We start from the raw sequence: 17,689 nt of genomic DNA, 5'->3' as shown, positions 1-17,689 counted from the left end.
GGTTGCAGGAACTGGGTTTATGTTTAGTTTAATGAAAAGAAGAACCAAGGGAGACAGGATAGCAGCCTTCCAATATCTCAGGGGCTGCCAACAAGAAGATTTAGGAGTTAGGCTACTCTCCAAAGCACCCAGGCAAGGAACAAGGGATGGAGACCGATGAAGGAGAGATTCAACCTAGAAATAAGGAGGAACTTTCTGATAGTGAGAGCAATCAACCGATGGAACAGATGTTGCCTTCAGAGGTTGTGGGAGCTTCATCCCTGGAGGTTTTCAAGAAGAGCCTGGACTGCCCTCGGTCAGGAATGCTGCAGGGTCTCCTGCTTGAGTGGGTGGGGGGTTGGACTAGATGACCTACAAGGTCCCTTGCAATTGTGCAGAGGTTTGTAACAGGAAGTCCTTCACGGAAGGAGAACCTAGCTGACTGTTTCTAGGACTCGTTAACTCTCCCCGCCTGCTTGCTCCTCCATCGCAGGAGAGTTGGGAGAAAAAAAAACATTTGCTGAAATCCAACTGTACACATTCATAGCTACTTAAAGTTTAAATTATTTAATGGTATATAAAACAAACAAACCTCCTTCCCCCGGCGGGTGCGCACTGAACGAAAGGCATCAGATTTAAATGAAAACGATTCTAATAACCAAAGAGGGAGGGTCCTGCTTGAAATCCCCAGTTTCTTCAGTTCCAAGGATCGATGTTGGATGCCTCCATGCCTGGACCCATCCGATAATGGTCTACCTACCATCCCTTCATTTGATAATGGTCTCCCTTCCACTCTTCCATCCATCTGATAATGGCTTTTCATCCATCCACCCATCCATTTGATAATGGCCTACCTACCATCAACCCACCCACCCACCCACCTACCCATCCAGTAATTCATTCTTCCTTGCATCCAATAATAATCTTCCCTCCCTCCCTTCCCTCCTCCCTTCCCTACTTACTTACTTACTTACTTACTTACTTACTTACTTACTTACTTACTTACTTACTTACTTACTTATTGGATTTGTATGCCGCCCCTCTCCGTAGACTCGGGGCGGCTAACAACAATAATAAAAGCAGCATGTAAATCCAATACTACAACAACTAAAAAACCCTTATTTTAAAACCAATCATATCTACAAACAAACATACCACGCATAAATTGTAAAGGCCTAGGGGGAAAGAGTATCTCAGTTCCCCCATGCCTGGTGGCAGAGGTGGGTTTTAAGGAGCTTACGAAAGGCGAGGAGGGTGGGGGCAATTCTAATCTCCGGGGGGAGTTGGTTCCAGAGGGCTGGGGCCGCCACAGAGAAGGCTCTTCCCCTGGGCCCCGCCAAACGACATTGTTTAGTCGACGGGACCTGGAGAAGATCTACTCTGTGGGACCTAACTGGTCGCTGGGATTCGTGCAGCAGAAGGCGGTCCCTGAGGTAATCTGGTCCGGTGCCATGAAGGGCTTTATAGGTCATAACAAACACTTCCTTCCTTCCTCCTCCATCCATCCATCCATCCAATAATGGTCATCTATCTATCTGTCTGTCTGTCTGTCTGTCCATCCATCATCCATCTATCTATCTATCCAATAATTCAATTCAATTTCAATTCAATTTATTAGATTTGTATGCCACCCCTCTCCTTTCATTCATTCTTTCTTCCTTCCTTCCTTCCTTCCTTCCTTCTTCCTTCCTTGATTTGATTTATTGGATTTATATGCTGCCCTCTCCGCAAACTCGGGGCGGCTCACAACAAGGTAAAAACAATACATAATAACAAATCCAATACCCACCAATCCACCAATACCCACCAATCCTTCCTTCCTTCTTTCTCTCTCTCTCTCAAAAATCATTGATTTCTGAGCCTCCAAAGCCGCCGGTCTCTCCCTGGCGTGTGTGGAGGCTGGGCGGCCCGTGATGTTGGGTTGCTCCGATAGCCAAGCCATCATAATGGGGGAATTAGCAGCCCTTATTTTATGTCTTCCCGTTTTTATGTGTTCTGCTTTCACAGTCCATAACACCAAGGACCCAGAGATGTCTGGAAGCAGTTATGTACATTAAAAGGTTATTAGCACTTCCATATTTTTTTTTAATCTTACTGAAAACGCTTAGTTAACTTTGCTTAGTAATATCCTGCCTATGACCCAGTTCCTTAACAAGGTTTATTTTAGAAAAACAAAGGAGATAATCTGAAATCAAAGACTCATTAAAAGTGTTACAGAGTGGGAATTGCAGGAGGGGGGGGCAGTCTTGGAGGCCATGGGGGGGGGGGCATCCTTCCAGGGTCCTAAGGGGAGGGGCCGATCCAGGGTCCCAAATCTTGGGACCTCTTGCAAGCCTCCAGCTGGCTGGGTTGTGGGGAGAGGCTGCCCTCTGGGTGGCTTTTATGTGGGGCTGTTTTATCTCTCCTTTCCTGTTGAATGGATAGATGGCTGGAGGGGTGGAAGGAAGGAAGGAAGGAAGGAAGGAAAAGGGGGTGGGGAGGGAGAAAGGATGGAATGAAGGAGAGAGGGAGAAAGGAAAAGTGGAGAGGAGGGAGGATGAAAAGAAAGAAGAAGGAAGGAGTAAGGGAGAAAGGAAGCGAGAGAGAAAGGATGGAATGAAGGAGAGAAGGAGAAAGGAAAAATGGAAAGGAGGGAAGGGCGAAGGATGAAAGGAGGGAAGAGAATGAAAAGAGGGATGGAGGAAGAAAGAAGAAGGGGGGAGGGAGGGAGGGAGAATGAAAGGAAGGAAGGAAGGAAGGAAGGGAGGAAGGGAGCTTTAAGGCAAATTCATGGATGCCAAGAGTATCATAGGTGGTGATTGAAAGAGATGTTATGTTGGTGGAGACAGGCAGGGTTCCCTTGGGTCCCATTGGTTGGGGGGGGGGTCGAGGGAAGGGGGGGGGTCCTGCCTTCTCTTTCTGCTCAAGATCCCCATGGACAATTGGGGGGCCATTGTGGGGCATAGAAGGCTGGACTCCAGGGGCTCTGGCCCCATTCCGCAGGGCTCTTCTTAGGGTCTTATGTAAGCGAAAGAAAGTGGCTGAAACGGCAGAGAGCCCCCCCCCCCAAAGGCCCCAAAGCGGAGCCATCAATCAGGCCAGGCCATATGGCGGGAGATGACAAGATATCTCTGGGCAGCTGGACAGGGAGGGGGAGGGGGGAGGGCCGCGAGGGGCTACTCGGAGGGAGGAGAAAGGCTTCACCTGGAGAATTGCTCTAATTAAAAAGGATCCGTCTGAAAATCTAATGATTGAGAAAGTGTATAAATGCCCTGAGATGGATGAAGTGACAAACGCAATGGAAGGAGTCAGAAACCGAAGAGATATGGGGGGAAATGGCACAAATGGATCCGCAATAAAAATGGAATATATCAGTATAAAGTATAAGTGTACAAATGTATAAGGCTAACTCAAGAAAGTTAAATATGCTAACATCATAGGTCTTATTAACTTATGGAAATGTATATAGTTTGTTTAAGTTATAGAGATGTGATTTGCAATCTTAATATGTGGAATGAAACTGTATGTGATCTGTAACAACAATTTTATATTTATTTATTTATTTATTTATTTATTTATTTATTCATTCATTCATTTATTCATTTCATTTCATTTCATTTCATTTCATTGGACTCGGGGCGGCTAACAACAGTGGTAAAAACAACATGCAACAATCCAATACTAAAGCAGCTAAAAACCCTTATTTTAAAACCAATCATACATACGAACGTACCACACATAAATTGTGGAAGCCGAGGGGGAAAGAATATCTCAGTTCCCCCATGCCTGACGACAGAGGTGGGTTTTAAGAAGCTTGTGAAAGGCAGGAAGGGTGGGGGCTATTCTAATCTCTGGGGGGAGTTGGTTCCAGAGGGCCGGGGCCGCCACAGAGAAGGCTCTTCCCCTGGGTCCCGCCAAACGACATTCTTTAGTTGACAGGACCCGGAGAAGACCCACTCTGTGGGACCTAATTGGCTGCTGGGATTCGTGCGGCAGAAGGCGGTTCCTGAGATAATCTGGTCCGGTGCCATGAAGGGCTTTATAGGTCATAACCAACACTTTGAATTGTGACCGGAAACTGATCGGCAACCAATGCAGACTGCGGAGTGTTGGTGTAACATGGGCATACCTTGGGAAGCCCATGACTGCTCTCGCAGCTGCATTCTGCACGATCTGAAGTTTCCGAACACTCTTCAAAGGTCGCCCCATGGAGAGAGCATTACAGTAGTCGAGCCTTGAGGTGATGAGGGCATTCATTCATTCATTCATTCATTCTTTCATTCATTCATTCATTTAATTTATATGCCACCCCTCTCCGTAGACTCGGGGCGGCTCACAGCAGTGATAGAAACAATGTACAATACAAATCTAATAATACAAAATTAAAAACCCATAATTTAAAAAACATGCACACAACAAACACCATACATAAATTATATGGGCCTGGGGAAGATATTTCAATTCCCCCATGCCTGACGGCAGAGGTGGGTTTTGAGAAGTTTATGAAAGTTATTTTTTTTAACAATAAAAGTTTCAATAAATTTAAAAGATAAATAAATAAAAAGGAGCAATTAAAAGGTGTGGGGTGTGTGTGTGAAATGAGACCTTCTCTCTGGGCTGCCCTGCTTGGTCGTGGGAAACAAGGCAGAGCTCATTGGGAAGGAGAAAAAGGCCCAGGAAAAAGAAAGAAAGAAAGAAAGAAATCTGCCTTTTTCAATCTTAGGGATTCAGGTTTCTGTTCCTTATCCGTGGCCTGATTTTAAAGCAGAGCAACGTGGCGTCCTGGGAAAGGAGCCCACGAGAGTCCGGATGAGCCTGGCCTTTCTTTTATTACTGACGTTACGTCCTCTTGCAGAATTTTAAGGTTTCGTTTCATTTATTTATATTATTTATTTTTTGGAAGCTGAAAAGCTTTCCGAAGCTCCAAGCTGAGAAGGGAAAAGTCCTGCGCAAGGGAGAGGACGACGGAAGCCCGGCAAGTGATGGAGGTGGGATTCTTAGACAAAGGGACGGTGTGTATGTGTGTTATTATTATGTATTTATTGGATTTATATACCATCCCTCTCCGGGGACTCGGGGCAGCTCACAACATATAAAAAGAACGACAGAATACAAATCCTAAATCCAATTAATATAAGACCCACTTTCTAATGTAATCTAAAATCCCCATTGCAGTGGGGCCTCTACCTAAGAAGGCCTCTACTTACGAACTTTTCTAGATAAGAAGCGGGTGTTCAAGATTCTTTTGCCTCTTCTCAAGAACCATTTTCCACTTACAAACCCCAGCCTACGAAACTGTAACCGGAAAAGGCAGAGAAGCCTCCGTGGGGCCTCTTTAGGAATCTCCTTGGAGGAAACAGGGGCAGAAAAGGTGGGGAGAAGCCTCCGTGGGGCCTCTCTAGGAATCTCCTGGGAGGAAACAGGGCTTCCACCCTCCCTGTTGTTTCCCCAGTCACACGCATAATTTGCTTTTACATTGATTCCTATGGGGAAAAATTGCTTTTTCTTACAAACGTTTCTGCTTAAGAACCTGGTCACGGAACGAATTAATTCATAGGTAGAGGTGCCACTGTATATTTAAAAAGCCATCATACCTACTCCAACAACAACCAAATGTAACATTCATCGGCCATGGGGCCCATGATTTAATTGCCCTAAGCCTGGCGGCATAGAAGAGTTTTAGTCTGGAGGGTAGGGGCAGTACGGAGGGGAGCTGAATCCAGGCAGCCAGGGCCCCCACAGAGAAGGCTCTTCCTCTAGGCCACACCAAGTGACATTGTCTATTTTTGCTGGCTGGGGAATTCTGGGAGTTGAAGTCCAGATATCTTCAAGTGGCCAAGGTTGGGAAACACTGCTCTAAGTATACATATAAGAAAGGTTCTTCAAGAATCATGAGGTCCAACACTTAATGATTGTCATAGGGGTCAAATAAGCAATCTGGAAACAATATTAATAAAAATCATAAGGATACAAGCAACAAGTGACAGTCATACAGTCCTAAGTGGGAGGAAAAGGGTGATAGGAACAATGAGAAAACTAGTCGTAATAGTAGTACAGACTTAGTAAAAAGTCTGACAGTGTTGAGGGAATTATTTGTTTAGCAGAGTGATGGCGTTCTTGTGTCTAGTTGTCTTTGTGCACTGTGCTCTGTAGCAATGTTTTGAGGGTGGGAGTTGAAACGATTTATGTCCAGGATGCAAGGGGTCAGTCAATATTTTCACCACCCTCTTTTTGACTCGTGCAGTCTACAGGTCCTCAATGGGGAAGGCAGGTTGGCAGCCATGGATTTTTCTGCAGTTCTGATTCTCCTCTGAAGTCTGTGTTGGTCCTGTTGGGTTGCAGAACCGAACCAGACTCAGCCAGAACTAGACTCAATGAAAAGGTGGCAAGAGTGAACACAACAGACACAGGGGGTGTCACTTGCCAAGGGAAAAGATATTTAGCAGATTCCCAGCCGAGAGGTTACAAAAAGCGACCAGGAACAAGGCGTTGAAATGTTCGCTCTGCCGCAGGTCACGGAGAAGGGTGGGAGAGAGAGAGACAGAGCAAGTGGATTTGGAGAGAGCACACAATAAAGCCAATATAATGGGGTGATTTGCATGTGCAAAGAAATCTGAGCGAATGTGGCCTGAATTATGAAAGAGAGTTAAAAAGAATCAGGCCGATATTTTGCTCTGCTGGTTTGGAGAGAAGGAAGGTTGTTTATCCTCTGTCCTGGTGCTTCTTGACCTCTCAGCGGCTTTCGATACCATCGACCATGGTGTCCTTCTGCACCGGCTGGAGGGGTTGGGAGTGGGAGGCACTGTTCTTCAGTGGTTCTCCTCCTACCTCTCTGGCCGGTCGCAGTCGGTGTTAGTGGGGGGTCAGAGGTCGATCTCTAGGTTGCTCCCTTGTGGGGTGCCTCAGGGGTCAATCCTCTCCCCCCTGCTATTTAATATCTACATGAAACCGTTGGGTGAGATCCTCCAAGGACATGGGGTGAGGTATCATCAGTATGCGGATGATACCCAGTTGTACATCTCCACCCCTTGTCCAGTCAACAAAGCAGTGGAAGTGATGTGCTGGTGCCTGGAGGCTGTTGGGGTCTGGATGGGTGTCAACAGACTCAAACTCAACCCTGATAAGACGGAGTGGCTGTGGGTTTTGCCTCCCAAGGACAATTCCATCTGTCCGTCCATTACCCTTGGGGGGGGATTATTGACCCCCTCGGAGAGGGTCCACAACTTGGGGGTCCTCCTCGACCCACAGCTCACATTAGAGAAACATCTTTCAGCTGTGGCGAGGGGGGAGTTTGCCCAGGTTCGCCTGGTACACCAGTTGTGGCCCTATTTGGACCGGGACTTACTGCTCAGTCACTCATGCCCTCATCACCTCGAGGCTCGACTACTGCAATGCTCTCTACATGGGGCGACCTTTGAAAAGTGTTCGGAAACTTCAGATCGTGCAGAATTCCCTTTAGATACTGATTCCTGATTTTATCCTACTGTAAGCAGCCCAGAGCTGCCTTGGATAGGGATACATAGGTGGCATACAATTGATCAGTCAATCAATCCATCCATCAAATGGGGCAGCCTGCCTGCAGGAACACTACTTCTGAAGTTGCATTTATTTATTTATTTATTTATTTATTTATTTATTTATTTATTTATTTATTTATTTATTTATTTATTTATTTATTTATTTATTTATTTGTCCAATACACCAATACATAGGAAGAAAGATAGACATGTGATAATATAAAAGAGGGTGAGAGTGAACTTAGAGGAGAGGATACATGAAAGGAAGAGAATATATATGATAGGTGAAAGAAAGGAAAGACAATTGGACAGGGGACGAAAGGCACACCAGGGCAATTATGGACGCCCCTTACTGGCCTCTTAGGAACCTGGAGAGGTCAATCGTGGGGAGTCTAAGGGAGAAGTGTTGGGGGTTAGGGGTAACAGATCACGGGATCAATTCTGAATTCCAACCCACTCAGACGCAACCCCACAGGCATGAAGCAATCAATACCATGGACTCCCAACAGAAAAAATATGTATACAGACACATCGAAAAGAAGCACCATCAAATGCCCTCAACAAAACAGCACTGTCAAATACCACTGTGATAAACTTAAAAAAAAATCCCAAATATCCCCAGGCGAAAAAAGGCGAGTGGCGGTGATAGGAGATTCAGTCCCCAAGGGAACAGAACCCGCCGTCTGTAGACCAGGCAGTCAATCTCCCTGGAGCTAAAATCCAAGACGGGGCCAAAATAATACAACCCACAGACTCCTACTCGCTTCTATTACTCCGTGTAGGAACAAACGACACAAAAAAGGACTTGAAAACAATACTGAGTGACTACGAGCAGCTAGGCACGAAAGTCAAAGACGTAGGTTGTCACATTTGGAACACTGTGCTCAGTTCTGGAGACCTCACCTGCAAAAACAGATATTGATCAATTTTATGCTTAAGACCTTCCACCATTTTTGTCGCCCGTCTTTGGACCCATTCAATTTTATCAATATCTCTTCATCAACAGTTCAATTTTATCAACATCAAAGAAAAAAAGGATGACATGACAATAGGAGTATGCTATAGGCCACCCAATCAAGCAGAAAAAATACATCTCCTTTTTCCCAAACACACTGCAGTCATAAGGGGAGACTTCAATTACCTGACTTCAATTGGAAAACTAATTCTGCACCAAGTGAGAAATCAAACAGGTCCCTAACCAATCTAGCTGACAATTTTCTTCTTCAAAAGGTAGAGGAGGGAACTCAAGGGACAGCCATTCTGGACTTAACGTAGAAACATAGAAGATTGACAGCAGAAAAAGACCTCCTGGTGCATCTCGTCTGCCCTTCTACTATTTCCTGTATTTTATCTTAGGATGGATATATGTTTATCCCAGGCATGTTTACATTCAGTTACTGTGGATTGACCAACCATGTCTGCTGGAAGTTTGTTCCAAGCATCTACTCCTCTTTCAGTCAAATAATATTTCCTCACATTACTTCTAATCTTTCCCCCAACTAACCTCAGATTGTGCCCTCTTGTTCTTGTGTTCACTTTCCTATTAAAACACTTCCCTCCTGGACTTTATTTAACAGTTTCACATATTTAAATGTTTCGATCATGTCCCCCCTTTTCCTTCTGTCCTCCAGACTCTACAGATTGAGTTCATGAAGTCTTTCCTGATACGTTTTATGCTTAAGACCTTCCACCATTCTTGTAGCCCATCTTTGGACCCATTCAATTTTGTCAATATCTTTTTGTAGGTGAGGTCTCCAGAACTGGACACAGTATTACAGTATTCCAAATGGGGTCTCACCAGCACTCTATATAGTGGGATCACAATCTCCCTCTTCCTGCTTGTTCTACCTCTAGCTATGCAGCCAAGCATCCTACTTGCTTTTCCTACCACCCGACCACACTGCTCACCCATTTTGAGAAATCACTACCAATAAATCCTTCTCTTCTGAGGTTTTTGCTAACACAGAACTGCCAATGCAATACTCAGATTGAGGATTCCTTTTCCCCAAGTGCATTATTTTACATTTGGAAACATTAAAGTGCAGTTCCCATTGCTTTGACCACTTATCTCTAGAGTAATCACGTCATGCTATAATTCAATGCAACACAAACACAATCAAACCAAGCATAACACAAACACAACGATACCAAAGTCTTTTTAAAAAAATTAAAAATTTAAAGATTTTTTTTAAAAAAGCTGATTTTAATAAACTCAAAGAACACTTGGGAAAGATTCCTTGGATGAAAGTCCTAAAGGGAAAAACAAACTCAAGAAGCTTAGGAAACACAGAAAAACACGATTATAAAAGCCCAGACTAGCACAATACAACTGAGAAAGAAAAACAAGAAATCCAAACGGAAAGCAAAAACACCTCGTTTAGTTCATTTTACCTACTTCCAAAGTATTATTGTTTTTTTTTAATTTCCAATCATAATGTTCTGCATTTTGTTTGAATCTTTTGATCTTATTCCTGACTTTGTTTCAACAACACTATTTTTTTTCCTCTGTGTCCACCCGATGTCTCTGTTTTCTGGCTCCCCTGATTCCGTGGGATTCATTCCTCCCTCATCTGCATTTCTCCCTCCTTTCATCATCCCTCCAAGAATCCTTTCTACACCCTTTTTTTCCTCATTAGTGAATCCCACCTATTGCTGTGTCATGGGCAACACAATTCTTTCCACTCTCTACCAAACTGCTTGCACACTCGCCTTCCTTAAGGCCCAGTTCCTATTAATCCTGACAGGTGATTCATATTTCTTCTGCCTTCAAGACTCACAAGGAAGGGAGGGAGGGAGGGAGGGAGGGAGGAAGGGAGGGAGGGAGGGAGGGAGGAAGGAAAGAAGGAAGGAAGAAAGGAAGGAAAGAAGGAAGGGAGGGAGGAAGGAAAGAAGAAAGGAAAAGGAAGGAAGGAAGGAAAGGAAGGAGAGGAAGAAAGGAAAGAAGGAAGGAAGAAGGAAAAGGAAGGAAGGAAAAGGAAGGAAGGAAGGAAAGGAGAGGAAGGAAGGAAGAAGGAAAAGGAAGGAAAGAAGGAAGGTTGAATCAACCTTGAGCCTGGTGAGATTTGAACTGCCAAATTGCAGGCAACTGGCAGTCAGCAGAAGTAGCCTGCAGTTCTGCACTCTGACCTAGGGGTGATATTCAATTCCCTGCCCTAATTGTCCTGTGGGTGTGGCTTGGTGGGCATGGCTTGGGTCATGTGACTGGGTGGGCATGGCCAACTTGACATCACTCCTGGCCGAGATGTGGCGGCACCACCCCTCCAAGCCACACCCACAGAACTGGCAGAAAAGTTTGGTCAAGTCCACCTCTGTCTCATGTTTGCTCTGTGTGGATGAGCCCGAGGAGGAGGGGGAGAGAAGGACTGAGCAGGAGGGGAGGGGACGGTCAGTGGTGCCACCTACCGATTCTCCAGACTGCACATAATCACCACCAGTGGTTCTATCCAAAGCTGGACAGTTTAATTTCACGGAAGTTTGATTTACAGTGTTCCCTCGATTTTTGCGGGGGATGTGTTCCGAGACCACCCGCGAAAGTTGAGTTTCCGCGAAGTAGAGATGCGGAAGTAAAAACACCATTTTTGGCTATGGACAGTATCCCAAGCCTTCCCTTAACACTTTAAACCCCTAAATTACCATTTCCCATTCCCTTAGCAACCATTTAGATCATTACTCACCAGGTTTATTTATTAAAGTTTATTTAAAAAAATGTTTTTTAAAGGCAGACGAAAGTTTGGCGATGACATATTGACATCATCGGGTGGGAAAAACTGTGGTATAGAGGGGGAAAGCTACGAAGTATTTTTTAATTAATATTTTTGAAAAACCGTGGTATAGACGCTCCGCGAAGTTCAAACCCGCGAAAATCGAGGGAACACGGTACTTGGAGTTATATTCGGTGGTTTAAGTGTTCCCTTTATTTTATTTCAGCAGTGCAGAAACCAAATACAATATTATTATTATTATTTTTAAAAAGGGAGCCCACAACACACTTTCTAGGTGAATAATTTGCGCCCCATTTCATTCTCACGGCAATGAGTCACACACCCACACACCCCTGGTGGGCCCTTTGTGGGAAACCCCCGTCTGGGGAGGCCTCCTTATTCTGTCTTTCCCACCAGCCTCGCTGCCAGGCCGACGGGACCCCCAATGCAGCCCCCCACCCCGGGGGACTCAGCGGAAGGGAAAGGGAGAGCGAAGGTAACAGGCGCCACCAGCAATTTGTGTCTGCGCCGCCTGAGGTTCCTGTCACACTTCAGTGCCGGGAGCCAAAAAAACCCCCCTGCACACTGTTTTTGGAGGTGACATTTTGCAGTGGGCTCATTACTCTTCTTGCAAAGAGCTGGCATCAAAGAGACAAGCTTCAAAGGGGGCTGGGCGCACGGGCACAGATGCCGGAGCTAATTAGCCACCCAGCGAGCAGGGAGGGAGTTGGAACTACTAGGAGGAGCCCAGGCGCCTCCCCGGCCTTTCTTTGCTGGCTGCCTTTGCTGGCGGGAGGGAGGGAAGACGGAAGGAGCCCGGCCCTTCGCTTAAGGCAGCGCTTCTCAAACAGTGAGTGGGGTGGGCCACTCTGGGGAGGGGAGGGGGCACTGAGTGAGTGACCCCGGGGAATGGGCATTTTTTTGCCACAGGGAGTAGGGCTTCTTTTGCACCAAACTCTTCAACGCCACTGAAAACACAACTACTCTACAAAAAGACCTAGACTCACTTTCTGAGTGTTCCAACACATGGCAACTCCAAATCTCAACCAGCAAAGCCTCTGTCCTTCACATGGGCAAAAAGAATCAGAACTCCAAACACAAACTGAATCAACAAATGATCACAGATAACCCCCACTTTGGTCAAGGGCCTCAGGATACTAATAACTAAAGACCTAAGTGCCAAAGCCCACTGCAACAACATCGCCAAGAAGACCTCAAGAAATCCTACACAGCTTCTGCTCCGGAAATCTCACACTACTTACCAGAACTTACAAAACTCTGTAACTGTCTGGTTCGGTTCTGGAACCCAACAAGACCAGCACAGACTTCAGAGGAGAATCAGAACGGCAGAAAAAACAATGGCTGCCCACCTGTCTTCCATTGAGGACCTTTATGACTGCAGGAGTCAAAAAGAGGGTGGGGAAAATACTCACTGACCCCTCGCATCCTGGACACAAACTGTTTCAACTCCCACCCTCCAAACGCCGCTACAGAGCATTGCACACCAAGACAACTAGAAACAAGAACAGTGTTTTCCCCGAATGCCCTCACTTTGCTAAACAAATAATTCCCTCAACACTGTCAAACTATTTAGTAAGTCTGTATTACTATTACTCCTAGTTTTTTCTCATCGTTCCTATCACCCATCTCCTCCCACTTATGACTGTATGACTGTCACTTGTTGCTTGTATCCTAAGATTTTTATTAATATTGATTGTTTCCTCTTTGCTTATTTGATCCCTACGATGATCATTAAGTGTTGTAGCTCCTGATTCTTGACAAACGTCTCTTTTTCTTTTATGTCCACTGAGAGCATCTGCACCAAAGACAAATTCCTTGTGTTTCCAATCACACCTGGCCAAGAAAGAATTCTATTCTATTCTGTTCTATTCTACTCTATATTCTATTCTATTCTTCTCTATATTCTATTCTATTCTACTCTACATTCTATTCTATTCTTATTTTCTATGTTCTGTTCTAACAGAAGCAACAGAAAATAGTGGAGCAGCGCTGACCTAAGGGCCGGTGTCCAGGGAAGAGCTGCAGGGAGGGGCGAGCGGGGGAGGGGGCCCTACCTTCATGCTCCTTTTCGGAGGCCCCCACCTTCTTGATCTTCTTGGGGGACTTCATGAAGAGGGGGAAGATGGTGCGCAGGCCCAGAATGTCCACAAACTTGTGGCAGTTGTCGGCCCCCTCCGGCCCGATCATGGCGTGGTCCAAGACCTTCAGGGCGCTGCTCCGGGAGATCTTCTTCTCTCTGCGGGAGGGGGGGGGAGAGAGTTGGGACCGTGAGCCTGGGCTTCCTTGGAAGAGGAGGAGGAGGATGGAGGGGAGGGGGGAACGGGGAGGAGGAGGAAGACTGTGAGGTCCTTCATGCTGAGCTTGGTTGTTTCCTTTTTTAAAAAAAAATCAATATATACATTATTTACAATATACACAATACAACAGAAAGAGAAAAGAAAGAAGAACTTGGTTGTTTTCCTGTAGGCATTGCACGACCCAACTAGATAACACCATCAGTGCTACAAGAGGGGAGGAGGAAGAGGAGGAGGTGGAGGAGGATTTCCAACTCAAATAAATAAATGAATAGACAGATATTATTATTACTATTATTATTACTATTATTGTTGTTGTTGTTATTATTATTATTATTATTATTATTATTATTATTATTATTATTATTATTAATTAGATTTGTATGCCGCCCCTCTCCGAGGACTTGGAGCAGCTCACAACAAGAAAAACAATACAATGAATATAAATCCAATATTTAAAAACAGTTTTTAAACCCTTATAAAAAAGCAATCATACAAGCCAAACAAACCATGCATAAACCTCAATAGCTAAGGGGTGGGCTAATTCCTAATCTCTGGGGGGAGCTGATTCCAGAGGGCTGGCCCCCCCACAGAGAAGCTTCTTCCCCTGGGTCCCACCAGACGACATTGCTTTGTCGACAGGACCCTAAGGAGGCCAACCCTGAGGGACCTCACCGATCGCTGGGATTCGCGTGGCAGAAGGCGGTCTCAGAGATAGTCCGGCCCTATGCCATGTAGGGCTTTATAGGTCATAAACAACACTTTAAATTGTGTCCGGAAACAGACTGGTAGCCAATGCAGTCCGCAGAGTGATGACGAGATGTGGGCATTTCTTGGAAGGAATTTGGGGCAAGTTGAAGTTCCCGAACACTAGAAGACCTGCGAGGCCCCTTCAAGCCCTGTTCTTTTCTTCTTCTGTTTCCAAACCTGCCTCTTGCTCCACCTCGAAAACCAAAAAGAGCTAACGGGCTAAACTAAGTTGGTGTTTTATTTTATTTTATTCATTTATTGGATTTGTATGCCGCCCCTCTCCGCAGACTCGGGGCAGCTAACAACAATGATAAAAAACAACATGTAACCATCCAATTTAATAAAACAACTAAAAACCCTTATTATAAAAAACCAAACATACCCACAAACACACCATGCATAACTTGTAATGGCCATGGGGAAGGAATATGGGGAACTGAAATATCTCCCCTGGGCCTATACAATTTATGTATGGTATGCTTGTGTGTATCTCTGTTTAATAATGGGGTTTTTTAAATATTTTAAATTGTAAATTTATTAGATTTGTTATAAACTGTTTTTTATTGTGTTGTGAGCCACCCCGAGTCTACGGAGAGGGGCAGCATACAAATCTAATAAACATACAATATCCTAACTCCCCCATGCCTGGCGACAAAGGTGGGTCTTGAGTAATTTGCCAAAGACAAGGAGGGTGGGGGCCGTTCTACCTTGGGAACTTAGACTCAGTCCCATGGGATTGGGCTGCAAAGAAGTCTAATAAATTAAATTAAACCAAAAACACAGGACGGTCGGGCTGGAAGGGACCCTGGGGGTCTTGTAGTCCACTCGCTACTGACTGGGTAAAGGGCCTCCAATCTTTTCTTGAAAATCCCCATTGATGGAGCCCCCACCCCCCACTCCAGGCCTTGCAATTAAAGTCCCTTTTCCTCGGAGGGAGCCACTGCATATTGATCAGAGCTCCGGGCGGCTGCAGGGAGATGGTGCCTGGAATATTCATGGCGGTTTTAACTTCTCCGGCTTTTACCGATCGATAGAGGTTTGACCGATCTGTCCAAGGTTGGTTTTGTTTTATTTGAAATATTTGTTCTACCGGAAGGAAGGCAGTTCATCTTAATCACTTAAGAAAAGGGATGGGCCACGACGGCCCCCTTTAAGACCATGTGGATTTGGAGCTCCCAGTATTCCCACAAGCTTTATAATAATAATAATAATAAATTTATTGTCATTGTCAAAACAAGGAATTATCATTGGCAACGAAAGTCGTGTGACACCCAAAGACCAGTCCCACCATACATAAAATCAGAATAGGTAAATTTAAAAATAGAATAAAAAATAGAAAAAAATGTCCCACCACTACAAATTCCCCATCCTGAGCCACTCAACCATCTACATGACAAACCGAGTAATATTGTCCAACAGTTCACCGGTGGTGACCCTTTAGTTTGTTGTTAAGTGCGAGTATAGCTCTGGGATAAAAATCATCCCTGTTTATTTATTTATTTTATTTATTTATTTTGTCAAACAATTATAGGGTGGTAATTTGTACAAATTAAACATTAGATAAGTAATGATCAAAAGTAACAAAAGAAGACAATAGGACAGGGACGGTAGGCACAGTGGTGCGCTTATGCACGCCCCTCACAGACCTCTTAGAAAGTGGGAGAGGTCAATTGTAGATAGTCTAAGGTTAAAGGTTTTGGGGTTAGGAGTAGAAACCACAGAGTCAGGTAGGGCATTCCAGGTGTTGATTATTCTGTTGCTGAAGTCTTATTTTTGCAGGGTGTACATAAGTGCACTAGTGTGCCTTTCGTCCCCTGTCCAATTGTCTTTCCTTTCTCTCACTTATCATATATATTCTCTTCCTTTCATATATCCTCCCCTCTAAGTTCACTTTACCCTTATATAAATTACTACATGTCTATTTTTCTTCCTATTTGTGTATTGGACAAATGAATAAATAAAATAAATAACGTTTGGAGCGGTTGACATTTAGTTTAAATCGATTTCGTGCTCGTGTGTTGTTGTGGTTGAAGGTGAAGTAGTCGTTAACAGGTAGGACATTGTGGTATATAATTTTGTGAACTATAATTAAGTCGGAACGGAGACAGAACAGTCACTAAATGAGCTGCCGCCAGTTGTAAATCCTGCCTGAGGTTTCCTGGTTTAAGCAGCGGGCTGGACTACAGGACCTCTGAGGACCCTTCTGAGTCCAGTGATGCTGTTGTGTCCTTTTTTTGTGCAAGCTTTGGCAGAGGCTGTTTCTCCTCCTGCTCGGCTGCTGGCAAGGGGCCGCCTGCCCTGCGCATAAATCCATTTGTCTTTTGTGCTGTGTGGCTGGCCCATCCGGCGGCCTCTCAGCTGGTGCCTGGCTGCCGGCAAAGGCCTCTGCACAGGTCAAAGAAAGCCTGGCTAATGGCTTCGCAGCAGGAAACACCCCCCCCCCCCCCAGGCTGCTCCCCCTCCCTCGCCTGTTGGCTGGGAAACATGGCCGGAATTTTAAAAAACTCAGCTGGTCCTTTCTTCTTGCAGGGAAACGGTTTATCCCTCCTCTCTTTGCAGAGGAAAATAGCAGGAGAAACAAAGGAGGAGGAGGAGGAGGAGGGGAAGGGAAGAAGAAGAAGAGGAGGGTATTGGTAGCTTAGGGTTGAACCGAGCGCAGACTGCTAGCCGTAATTCAGCAGTTCAAATCTCACCATCAGCTCAAGGTTGACTCAGCCTTCCGTCAGTCCCAGGTGGGTCAAGTGTGGACCCAGATTGTTGGGGGCAAGAGGCTGATTCTATAAACCGCTTACAGGGGGTGGTAAAAACACTAGGAAGCAGTATGTAATTCTAAGTACTACTGTATTGCTATTCTTCCTTCCTTCCTTCCTTCCTTCCTTCCTTTTGCGGGGGATGCGTTCCAAGACCGTGAAGTAGAGGAAATATATTTTTATGTATTTAATATTTGGACTTTTAAAACCCACCCTTTGCATTAAACATAGAATAATGTTTCTCAGCTGGAACTACACGTGATATCCTACCAGTTTCTTTAATAGAGGACACTAGCACTGTAGAAGAATTTTAGGCATTTTTAGTGGATTTAAAATTTTCAATGGATTTAATGGATTTAAGCCCCCTTGGAAAACCCGTGAAGTCGCGAATCTGCGAAAGATGAACCGCGAAGCAACGAGGGATGACTGTAAATCATAAGATGGAGGAGGAAAACCCCCTGGCCCACGGCTTTGTAACCCGGAGGAGAAGCGAGAGGGACCTGGGCGGAAGAGGAGAAGGGGGCAGGGGTGGACGGAAGGAAAACCAGAATGAAGGCTCAAGGACTCCTCCGGCTAATGAGCTCTGCCGGGCCGAGGAGTCCAGAGGAGAAGAAGGACAAAGCACCTTCCCTTCTCTGCCCCCCCTCCCCAAACTCCCCCTTCTTGCAGAGAAAAGCTTTAATTAGCCGAAAGGAAAG

The 17,689-nt window shown here is 45.2% G+C and overlaps 1 protein-coding gene across 1 annotated transcript in view; it reads right to left on the bottom strand.

The window, feature by feature from the left end:
• The window catches only part of CTNNBL1 (catenin beta like 1), a 105,790-nt gene that overhangs the window by 31,744 nt on the left and 56,357 nt on the right, over positions 1 to 17,689 (bottom strand). Inside the window, exon 11 of the mRNA XM_070744258.1 lies at positions 13,252 to 13,433. Coding sequence (XP_070600359.1) covers positions 13,252 to 13,433 — 182 coding nt within the window. The remainder of the gene's footprint in view (positions 1 to 13,251; positions 13,434 to 17,689) is intronic.

This window comes from Erythrolamprus reginae, chromosome 3, assembly GCF_031021105.1.
Source record: "Erythrolamprus reginae isolate rEryReg1 chromosome 3, rEryReg1.hap1, whole genome shotgun sequence".
In the NCBI taxonomy this organism is placed as follows: Eukaryota; Metazoa; Chordata; class Lepidosauria; order Squamata; family Dipsadidae; genus Erythrolamprus; species Erythrolamprus reginae.
This window is presented reverse-complemented; position numbering and strand designations above follow the sequence as displayed.